The 12181-nt window shown below is 41.1% G+C and overlaps 1 protein-coding gene across 1 annotated transcript; it reads left to right on the forward strand.

The window, feature by feature from the left end:
* Window positions 1–277: 277 nt before the first annotated feature.
* On the forward strand, window positions 278–1377 carry LOC117787255 (MIT domain-containing protein 1). The gene is made up of 3 exons (XM_034625737.1): window positions 278–769; window positions 822–1021; window positions 1096–1377. The coding sequence occupies exons 1-3, from the start codon at window positions 404–406 to the stop codon at window positions 1247–1249; spliced, it is 720 nt and encodes a 239-aa protein (XP_034481628.1). The 5' UTR covers window positions 278–403; the 3' UTR covers window positions 1250–1377.
* The last annotated feature ends 10804 nt before the right edge of the window (window positions 1378–12181 follow it).

The raw sequence follows: 12181 nt of genomic DNA on the forward strand, positions 1-12181 counted from the left end.
CGTGACCGTTTCCGGTATTTAAATTCAGTATTAATTTTTTATAATTTGTTTATATAACTGCTTTTAATCTAACTTATTTTCATATTAATTTTAAAATTTTTTTAATTAAGTATAAGCTAAAAATTTTAACCTGTTGCTTTCTTAGAGATATAAATTGCTGTTTCTGTCTGGAAAGTATCCGAAAAATAGCTAAATTTGATTAAAGTGGTACATGCTGCCAGATCGGAGAATTTTGCAGGGTGGCAACAGTGCTTGCAGCCACAGCGTCTTTTGTTTGGAATCAAAACAAATGTGAATTCAGGCAAAATCGCTTTATTTACATATAATTAAATAGTTAATTTTAATAGAAATTTTGAGAGATTATCTTAAAGGAATGTGTTAGAGCATCGATCGATCAATCAGCATGACTGCCGCACTGCAAGCCAAGGAACTGTTGATACGCGCCGTCGAATGCGATCAGAGTGGTCGAATTCTGGAGGCGCAGACGCTCTATCAAGATGGTATCGCCCAGCTGATGTCATTTGTCAGCAGCGAACCCGATGAACAGAAGCGCAAGGGATTTCTCACACGAATCAAGGAGTATATGGATCGAGCAGATGCCATCAAAGCTCGTGTCAATGGCAAATTAATGCTCGGCGAGGTGGTTACCCACATATCGATCGAGGAGAACGACACGGGTTATGATTATGTGCAGATATTTGGCAAATATATGACGAATCAAACGGTGGAGATACTGCTGGAGGAGCCCTACATGACCCAAAACTATCAGGTTAGTTTTTTATTATCAACTAGCTGCGTTTATTAACAGATCTTTCCGGCAGTATCAAAATCTCATAAGATTCCTGGAGCTGGCTGTAACAAATTGTGCGCACTTTAAATATTTCCGACTTGTAACCAAAAAAGACACCAATAACCATGAGCAGCAAAAGACGAATATGGGACAAATCAAAGCTGATCTGGAACGCAGACATATTGCTTTCTATATCAAGTACGAAGATTCCCTGCATGATCGAAAAATATTGTGAGCATACCTGATAACAATTGACCGCAACAAATTATTGACTATCTTATCACTGCTTGTTTATATATTTATAGCTTGAGCAATGGTTATATTATCAAAATCGGACGTGGTCTGCATTTTTACAAGGCCTCCAATCCCATGTATTCCATTGGCTTGACCAATTACAAATACCGGAAATGCCTGCAAACGGATGTGGACATTTGGCGCACCTCAAGCACGGCCAATTAAAATCGACATTCAAATTCCAAATGAAACGTGAGCGTAAATAGTGAAAAGTATTTCTTGTGTGAGTTTTTAAACTGAGTAAATTTAATAATAAAGTTCTACAAATTTTTGTACCTTTTTTTGCGTAAAAATGCCTTAAACAGAGTTGTAGTTTCTCGTATGCTATAAATCTGCAGTTTTGCAAAGACACTGTACGGAATATATATATATGGATATGGCTGCAGGGGCGTTTTTTGCTGGCAGAAAATGTTTAAAATTCATAACTTTCATGCCACTTTGGATGCGGAGGCAGCTGCACAGCTGGTGAGCTGGTTTGGATGGCTCGGATGGCTGGCTTGGCTTGGATGGCAACTGGCTTCTGTCTGTTTGGCTGCCTGTTTTGAATGCCGTTAGCAGCGGGCGGCCAATGCAGTTGCATAAAAGACAGACAAGGACAGACAGACAGACAGAAACGGAAGCGCGCTCGATACCTCAGTAGCATCAGCCATTGTCGCCAAAACCGGGAAGCACTGACTTAAACGCTTGCTAGCGTTTTTGGCTTCCCATTTTAAAGCCAAGCAGCTCAAAGTCTTCGCTGTAACGTAGAGACATGTGCGTGGATAATTAGAACTGCGACACAGTTGGCTGCACATTCTCATTGCCGTACCGGTGGCCAGAATCATGGTCCACCTTTTTGGTTTGAGGAAGAGAGAGCACACACACACACACACAGAATATATATTTTCAATTTACTTGGTGCCATGCCAAGGATTTATCAACAGATGAAGGCAATTGTTACGCGTCGCGATGAGCTGGCCTAATAAATTGCACCAGAGCTAAAATGCTTTGCTCGCTTTTAAATTTTATGGCGCGTAAGAAGGGCACACTAATGCGACTGTCAAGCCAAAAGCCGATGCTCCCCACACACCCCCAAAAAGACACCCCCTAATTTCAGTTTTTAACACGAGTCCTGAAAGCTAGAGGATGTGGCATTGGGACTGCAACTAAGCTGGCTATTCATTGCTGGGGATCTTCTAAACAAGCAACAAGAGCGAAACCATTGCCAAATTGCGTATTTTGGTAGTAGGCTGGCTAGCTGGGATTTTGCCTTTAGCTCTTGTGGTTTAACCTGACGATGCACAATTAGATGCTTCAGTTGTTCCACACACACACACACATACACACTCTGAAATCTCTATAACTAGAAGAATAGTGTGTGTGATATTATGAAAAGGGGTTTGTCAGACTGAATCATCATATACTCGACTTATTAACTGAAGACACACTACAGTATGTTACGAAGCAACAGCAACAACAGCTGCTGCAGGAAACGCTTGTTGATGTTGCTGACTTGGCGCAAACAAATAAGCAATTCTCTTCCTCTTTCTTTCTGCTTCCCCTCGCCAGCAGGCAGGACGCAACAGTTAGTATGACTGCAAAGCTTTCAACGTTGTCTGCCAATTTGTGCGTTCATGAATGCAGGCTGTTAAATAGAAAGGAAACTACAATACATGCATAACCAGGGAATTAAACATAGTCCTGGGCACAAAGACGAAACCAACCCTCCATCCCTCCGTAAAAGGAAGGCGGAACCAAAAGCATAACTAATCCGCATCTCTTACTCCCTCCAAAAAAAACACACACACACACGCAAAAGAAGCAGAGGCAACAACTGATGAACTAGAGGAGTAGGGGTTGTAGTGGGTGGCTGGGTAGTTGGGTGGTTGGCAGAGGGGGTGGCACTTTTCTATTACGTCGAGTACGTAGCAAACGATATGAGTGGTAAATGTTAAGCGGAGTGTTTTAGGTTCAGCACTTATGACATTACATTTTATGCGAGGCATACGCAAAGAGTGTGTACACATAGAAAAACAAAAAAATAAAATAAACCTATATTTTAACAATATAATTTAGGTGACTCCTTACATTAAAGTCGTTAGTCAAAAATTTAACTTGCAGGTTAATATCTATGTCATCTAAGAATTACCGCAAAAAGGGAATGAAAAATTTAAATTATATATTAAAATCTTTGTCCTGACTGACTCACTGATCATTGCACAGCCCAAACCATAAGACTTAGGAGGCTGAAATTTTCACACAACATAGCTTAGACAATATAATGTATAACCTAATAAAATATTTTTTTCATAAATTTTTAAGGAATTTATTAGCATACATTTTTGGTAAGAAAACCAACTTTACTTTAATTTTAGGGCAACAATTTTTTCCGAGTGTATTCTCTATTAATTTGCAATGGCTGAAATAGAAAAGCACCACGCCCATGCCGCCCTACAAAATGCCTACGCACACGATTGTTAACCAAAGATTTGTGAAAGCGCCACGTAATTGACTTTGGCTGATGGTTGTCGTTGTCGTTGTTGTCGTTGTCGATGTCCTTGTTGTTGTTTGTGCTTTGTAAATTGTTGCTGTTGCTTAAAATTATCATAGAACAGTTGGGTCACATTTTTTTTTTCCACTACAAGGATGTATCGCATTATGTACACATATACTTATTGCCGATTTACGCATAAAACTTGGACACGGGCAGCAAAAGGCAAAAGTCCAAGCCAAAGGCATAAAGGCAAAACAAAAAAAAAAAATAAGCTGTAGAAATAGCAACAACAACAAGAACAAAAATGGTAAGCAAAAAAAAAAGGATGGCGCCTTGCGAAGTAAACATTTTTTTCTTGTTTTTATTGCTGCCAGCAGCAAGAACAAACAACAACAACAATGGCAATGGCAAAGGCAAAGCAACAGCAACTGGCAAATGTCCCACTTGTTACAAGAACTCTGTTCTGCTGCTCCTCCCCCTTTGGGGGGTAGTGGGCGGCGGATGGCGGCTACAAAATTGGGCCATAACTTTTGTTTTGCTACGTAAAATGGCGCCAAGCAACCTATATAGGCCAGACAGCACAGAACATAAAGGCGATGCCTAACTCGAGCTCACATTCTCTCTCTATCTTACGCTCTCCCTTTCTCACACTCTTTAGCAATTGAAATCAAAAAACGTGCCATCAATGTTCAGTTTTTCAATGCAACAACAATTTTCGATCGGACATTGCGTATACGCAACGTTGTGAGTCTTACTCCCAGTAAGGTCTGACTGGACTGCTCTACTGTACGTCTGTACGTCTGTCTGTCTGTCCGTATTTGTGTTGGGGTGCCCACTAAGCTGAGGTCAACACGGAACGCTGAGAAAACCGCATCATTAGCGCCCTGGACCGCAGCCCCATTAGAGGACTACAGTGAATGACAACTGGCTAAAGTCTCAGGCACTGTCCGAATATGAACTAAAGTGATTTTCAAATATGTACGTCTGTCTGTCAGTTGTTGTTGTTGTTGCAGTGCCTCGTGCTCGGCTAGATTAAAAGCTGTCACAGGCCAAACAAAGGCAACCGCAGCGCCAACAATTCACAAAGGATGAGCTACAACAACAACTACAACAATAATAATAACAACAACAATAGCGACAGCCGTTTTGTTATTGTGTGCGCTTTAGATTTGCAATGTATGCCGATTTATAATCAATCAATGTCAGCGCAAAATTCGAAATGGGTGGCAAGCGGCGACTTGAAGAGGAGAGAGAGCGGATGAAGGGGCAACTTGGAGCGTGGCAACAACGTAAAGCGTATGCTGGCAACAAAAAAAAAATAAATAAAAAAAAAGGCGTTCATTAGGATACAGACGTCATGGCAAGGATCTAAGCAAAAGGCGCGTTATAAATAGTGCGTGCATAATCGACGTCAATCTAGGCATATTAAAAGAGACTAACGCATCTTAACCAACCCCCTGCCCTTCCCTTTCCAGCCCCTGCAGCAGCCTACCCACTCCCTTCATCTAAGTCTAACCATTATTATTGATAATTTTTAAGCCTAGACTTGGCAGCCAGGCAGATAAACTCAGTCATTCCAAATCGTTTATAAAATCGATAAGAATAAATTAATAATGGCAAGTTGAAAGGGTTGTTTATGCAGCTTATAGCTGACTATAAATTTAATAAATCAAATTGAGAAAACTAGTGAGATTCAATTTTAATTTATTATTTGAAATGGCCGCTGGAATTTGTGGCAAGGAATTCGTTTACAGAAAATACTTGCTTGAGAAATGTGTCAATATAACAATAGTAAGCTATATTTTCCGAAAATACAAAAGGGGGAGTACATGATGTTGTAGGACAGAAGACGAAAAAATTTTTTTTATTTATTTTTAATGCAGAACCAATTAAGAGATCAAATAATGACCAAACTGACATTCCGCATGAAAATCGAGTTAGTTTTGACAAAGTTATGCATGTTTAAAGTCCGGTAAGTCTTTGGTCTGGCAACTTTACAAGTCAAATTTTTTCTTATTTTCGGCATGATTTTTGACGATAAAATGAACCCTCTCAGAATAAAGTTTAAAGTGTCGTTTTATACTAACTTAGTCACTAGGAGTTGAATAAAAGTGAAAACTCAAGATTTAAAATTTTGAAAAAAATATTTTTTCCGAAAAAGCAAAGGGGGGAGTACATGATATTTAACGAAAAAATTGACAAATTATTTTTTGTTAAAAAATAATTATTTTTTAATGAAGAATCATTTTATAGACCAAATAATGATCCAAATGACGTTCCGTTTGAAAATCGGTTCAGTTTTACCAAAGTTATGCAAGTTTGAAGTCTAGTAAATTTGTGGACTAACAACTTTGCAAGTCAAATTTTTTCTCATTTTCAGCATGATTTTTGACGATAAAATGAACCCTCTCAGAATCAAATTTAGTGTGTTATTTTATACTATTTGGGACACCAGGAGTTGAGTAAAAGTAAAAACTCAAGATTTAAAATTTTGAAAAAAATATTTTTTTGAAAAAAACAAAGGGGGGAGTACATGATATTTAACGAAAAAATCGAAAAATTATTTTTTGTTGAAAAATTATTATTATTTAATGCAAAAAAAATTTAGAGACCAAATAATGATCAAAATGACATTTCGCATGGGAATCGGACTAGTTTTGACAAAGTTATGAAAGTTTGAAGTCTAGTAGAACGTAAGGTTCTCTTCGGTAAATACAATTCTATGTTTTTTTATGTTATAAATAAACATATTATCATTAAGTAAGTAACAAGAAACTTGTATACAGATACTTATGTATTTCTCTCAGCAATTTTTCAAATCAAATTCCTAAAGCTTAGAGTCTTAGCCCATCAGAATCCAAAAAATCAGACACCTTACAATATTTGAGTTAAATCAAGTCCAACATTCTTAGCCTTAGAGCTTTGTTTATTATTTTGCAATTAAAGGGCATCCGCAGTCACGAAATGGCCAACGTCTTACATTCCCCTTGGACTAGGTCAATTGTTTATCTTATTTAAGAGGGACTTTAAATTCACAGCCTGTGTTTTTTGGACTCAAAGCAGGAAACAACTGTGGACAGGAGACTGTTGGACGTTGTTGGTGGAAGCTGAAGGATGTTTAATGACCAGGAGCTTTGACAATGTTGACAACTTGGCACAAAACGTAAGACGCGGGCATTAAAAGCCGAGTTGTAATTTGAGTAATTAAAATTTGACACCATAATCGAAGGAGAACGAGAGGAAGACATGGTGTTATGGAGAAGAAATGGCAGGTAAGTCAAACCACAGAGCGCTTTCAACAGATTACAAACAGTAGGCGCATAATGCGCAATATAAAAGATATATACTATATACTTAACTAAATATATATATATATATAGGTAGTATAACCAGGCAGTCAATGTCAAACCACAGACTATTAAATACACACGCAGGCACGCAAAAGTGCTGAAAAACAAAGACCTAACAGGCAAAGGAGGGAGGAGTGGCTGTGTAGTGAGAGGGGGGTGGGGAGGGGAGGGGAGGGAAGTAAGATGACGACGCGACGCGGCAGCTTCCATAATTCGCTTGACGACTCTGGATTCGTGGGGAGTAAAAGCCATTAAAGTAACAACCAGGCACAGCACGTTTTTACGGCATGGCATTGAGTCTTTGCGGGTGGAGGAAGGGGAGGAAGAAAGGTAGAAGGGCGTAGAGGGAAAGGCAGAACTCAATCGTAAGCGCAGCGGCAGCATCATAAAGGACGGCGTTGGCATTTAGAAAGCGCAGATATTCCTGTCAAAACGATAAGCGCGCCTTACGGCCCAAAGTGGGAGGAACAGGAGAAGGTGGAGAAAGAGAAAGAGCAGATGGAGTGGCAGTAACAGGAGCGGCAACAGCAACAGCATCAAGCAGGCTGGAGTTCAGGATCTGACAGGATTTTTATGCCAAGTGCTGAGCAGCGTCTTTAAACGTTTTGTGGCTGACACAGTCTGAGGTAGAAGGAGATGTGTTAAAGGGGGTTAAGGAGAAGAGAGGGAAAGAGGGCAAGTCGCCTGTCTGGCATTGTCATTTATGTATCTATTCGAAGCGCCCGCTTCTTGCATTGCTTAAATGCCTTACGGTAATTTCATTCACTTACGCGCACATAACTTGCAGAACTCACGTATTCACATTCACATTCGCATTCACATTCACATCCACGCATTCACATTCGCATTCGCACATTTTGGTTAAGACTTTGAACTGGGGGAAAGGGGAAAGGGGGCGACATCAAAGTGTGGGCGTGTGCGTAATGATATTCGTGTGATAAGGCCACAACACGCACAGGTGCGCCTCCAGGACATGCCCAGGACACTTAGGACAGTATTTTCAAATGCAGCTAATGAGACCCCCAAAAACACAACAACAACAACAACAGCAAAGCTGTACATAAATCTTGTAGGCCAAGACGATCGTCCGGCTAAGGAAAAATATGGATTTGCTGCCTAATCACCTACAGCGCCAATTTGGCCAAAAACACACACAGCAGCGGGGAGGGGGGGGGAGCGGACTGCGTAAGCCGCACAAATCCCAAAATATTTCACAAGTTTATCCCCTTAGGTGGCATTTTGTGGCCAAAAAAAATATACAAAAAAAATTAGAAGGAAAACAAGTAACATCAGTGAACGTTAATCAAAATGTAAGGGCCCCAATCCGTATACGTATACGTATCCGTAACCGTATGCCGTATTACGTATATATCTAAGCGTAACCGCAATCGCCAGACACTTGAGCTAAGGCCGAAAAATTTTAATGGCTCAATAAAAATGCCATTTGCGCGCTCTCTGTCTCCCTCTCTCTCTCTAGCACGCTTGCTCGCTCACTCGCACTCATTTGGCACTGCAGTTGGCCCGCAGAAAAGTTGGCTTTAAAGGCAGTTCCCACAAAAATAAGAAGAAAAAAACAAAAGCCAAACAAAGCTTAACACATTTCCCCAAATGCTTATCTAATCAGCGTAAAGTATCCTGACACCTGAGATGCCTGCAGCCATCCAGGTGGCAAGTTAGCTGTGTGGCAGCTTCCGTTTTAGCTTTAGCTACAAACTTCCAGCCAGGCAGCTGTCAGGGCATTAATCTGCAATTGCCAAAGATTTCCGCTTGAAATCGAATCAAATGTAAATCAGCAACAGCAACAACGTCCAGAGAGAGACGGAAGAGGGGGGGGGGCAACAACAGCAACAGGGGGCGGGGAGAGCAGCCACGTTCTGACTGTGGCATTGGGGGCAAGTTGCCCAGAACTAGTTGCACATCGTCAATGCCGTTTATTGGGCATTTATTTTTGCCACCCATTTTGTTTGTGGCGCGCTTTATCAAACAGAAAATTTAAAAAACAAATAACAGCCTCAACCGCAACAACAACAACAACAAGAACAACAATGCTGCCATTAATTTTTTATTGGTTCTCCGAAAACCGATTCCGATGCCTTTTACACAGATTTCCCAAACATTTAAAAGTGCGAAAAGATCAAAGCGAATTCCAATTCCAACTTATTGTCCCCGCTCATTGCCGACCCCGCTTCCTTCCCGACCGCCCAGTTCGCTTAATCCCTATAGCCACCACCACACCCCCCACACTCCGCATGCCACAGTTGCCACAGTTGTTGCTGCTGACTAACGAGATGTGCCACAAAAACTAAACATAAATCTCTAGCTCTAGTCGCCAGAATGGGAAAGGGAACGGGAACGGGAACTGGAACTGCAACTGCAACTGTCCCTGAGATTTCTCCTTGTTTTCTTTTTCTAGCTCCAGAACTAGATCTGGCTCTATTTCGCTCCCTGGTTTTGTTTCTGATTCTGTTCCTCAGGTACTGCAACTGTCCCTGCTATCCTAGCCCCAAAACTAGATCGGCCTATATTCCGCTCTTTTCTGTTTCTGTTCCTTTCTTTGCTCCTCAGGCTAGCTCTTTTCCCAGGAGTGCTTCTGTTTCTAGTCCTGTTTATAACTCTAGTCCAATGGTGTCCAAAGTAGACTATAAAATACTTTTTACTATCACATGTGCTACGAAAATGTATTTTAAGGCCTTCTTTATCCAACTTTTGGACATCACTGCTCTAGTCCAAGAAAAGTCCTAGAGCGCCTTTTACATAAACATCTCTCTAATTCTTTTAATATTACTGACTTTCTCAATGACCCTGAAGTTTTTATATTCCCTGTCCTTGTCACTTTATCTTCTGATTCTGTTTCTTTAAGTTTTTTATAGCCTACTTTATCCAACTTTTGGACATCACTGCTCTATTCCAAGAAAAGTCCTAGAGCGCCTTTTACATAAACATCTCTCTAATTCTTTTAATATTACTGACTTTCTCAATGACCCTGAAGTTTTTATATTCCCTGTCCTTGTCACTTTATCTTCTGACCCTGTTTCTTTAAGTTTTTTGTAGGCTTACTATCTCTCGGCGTGGCTGAAACCGTCCTAAGTCTTTCTGTTCCTCAGCTTATTCTTATAAACTAACTTTGTTTTCTAGCTTTTTCCCTAGTCTTGTCTTAGGACCCTGTCCTACACCCTATTCCTAATATGTGCTTTTTTCCTACAAGACCCTTTTACTCATACCGATCCAATGAGTGAAGGCTTGCCTGTCTATCTCACTCACTCACCCATCTCACTCTTCCTGTCCCTATTCCTCTGCTCTCTGCCTCAGCTTGCTTCTATCATTAGCTCTTGCTTTAGCCCTAGACCCAGACCCAGAATTCTCCTTAGGTCTATTACAGTACCAATCCCTGGAACTACTATTTGTCCTGGCCCTAACCCTCTTCATGTTGCTTTCACTCCCCCTTTTTAGTAGTTTCTCTGCCATTAATCCTCTGCCTGCCCCTCAATCCTATTGCCAACCATTACAGCCTTCTTCTTCTGCTGACGCTTCGCTGTTGCTTGATGATGTGGCGTATTTGCTTGTAAACATTTGACGAGTTCTTTTCTTGAGAAAGCGAAAAGAAAAGCAAATAAAACATATAGTAAAAAGGGAAGCCACCCAAAGTGTAACTCCCTCTGGCTGCAAAAGTCGGCCACGGGTTTTTTTTGTTGGGCCTGGTTACCGAAATTAAATCACCAGCAACTGGCGGCTGCTGCTTCTCCTGCTTCTGGTCCTGGTCCTGGTGCTGATGCTGATGCTGCTCCTGCTGCAATGGCAAACAGATATTTTGCTGGCGATGCCAAACCGCATATCAAACTGTCGACCATTTACCATTTACCATTTGGTGGTGCTCTCGCCGTACGTACATCGAGGTGCGGACCTTGCCAAGTGGTTTTGGCTGCCTCTTGTTTTCATAACAGCTCCACCGTGGCACACCCGTTGCCCATCCCCATCCCCCTTTCACTCCTCCCCCTCCTTTCCCCTCTCAGTTCTCTCAGTCTGCTCAGGGCCAAAACTCGCACCAAACTTCTGACGCCACTCTGTCTGCCGCGCCACGCCTTGGCGGCCTGCATTCATATGTAACAACAATTCATAGATGCCCTTTTTTATCCCAATACCCTAACAAAATGGGGTGGCTGGATTACTTAATAGATTTGGCGAAGAATTATCTATTATGAACTGAAGAACAAGCTGCAGAAAATAGAGGTGTAGTTAAAAAATGGATATTATAAGAAAAACAGAAAAATCGGAGTGGTAGAGGTAGAGATGAGGAAGGGAGAAGAGGATATATAGAGATAGATGGGAGGAGGATTAAAAAGTGATGGAGAAATATAGAAAGAGAGAGGGAAAGAGAGAGACAGGGAAGGAGAGGAAGAGTAAGGACCTGTCAAATGACGGTCGTAAGCCTAAACTAGGAGGTAGGCAATATGAAGTCCAGGACAGGGGAAGAGGATAAGGAGATATGTGGGAGGAGGACGAAAAAGAGACGGACAAGAAAGAACGAGGGAGAGAGAGAGAGTCAGGGAAGGGAGAAGAAGAGGAAGAGTGAGTACCTATCGAAAGACGGTCGTAAGCCTAAGCTAGGAGGTAGGCAGTATGCAGTCCAGGACAGGAAGAAAAGTATATAGGGATATATGGGGGCGGAGGATGAAAAAGAGACGGACAAGAAGAACGAGAGAGAGAGAGAGAGAGAGTCAGGGAAGGAGAGGAAGAGTGAGTACCTAACGAAAAACGGTCGCAGGCCTAAGCTAGGAGGTAGGCAGCATTAAATTCAGGACATTGACATTTAACATTTCTATAAAACAGCTACAGATAGCAACATAGTGAAAAGAGATAAAATATCTGCAAAAAGACTAATCGATAGAATGTAAGAGAAAGATAGACAATATTAGGTTATAGAACGCGCTCTTATCAACCTAAGAAAAAAGTCGCTGTAACCGCAGGTTTAAGCTGAGGCTTCATAAAGTTTTTGTGACTGAATCAGCTTGAGAAGCAGATCGAGACAGTAATAAACAGTAAAGAGAGTAAAGTGCAAAATCACGCTTTCACTGACAGTTATAATCGCACCTTTCGTGCTGCTTTCGTCACTAGCGCGAACTGCCGTTCGCAGTGAAACTGAAGAAATTGCTGGGACTATGAGTCTTACTAGTTTCCTTAAAATTATATTTCCAGCTTATTATAGGATAAGCTAGCTTTAATTGAAAGGAAGACAGACAGAGAGTTAAGTTCAAAGAGCTTCTTTAACAACAAGCA

The sequence above is a fragment of the Drosophila innubila genome, assembly GCF_004354385.1.
Source record: "Drosophila innubila isolate TH190305 chromosome 3L unlocalized genomic scaffold, UK_Dinn_1.0 0_D_3L, whole genome shotgun sequence".
Taxonomy (NCBI): domain Eukaryota; kingdom Metazoa; phylum Arthropoda; class Insecta; order Diptera; family Drosophilidae; genus Drosophila; species Drosophila innubila.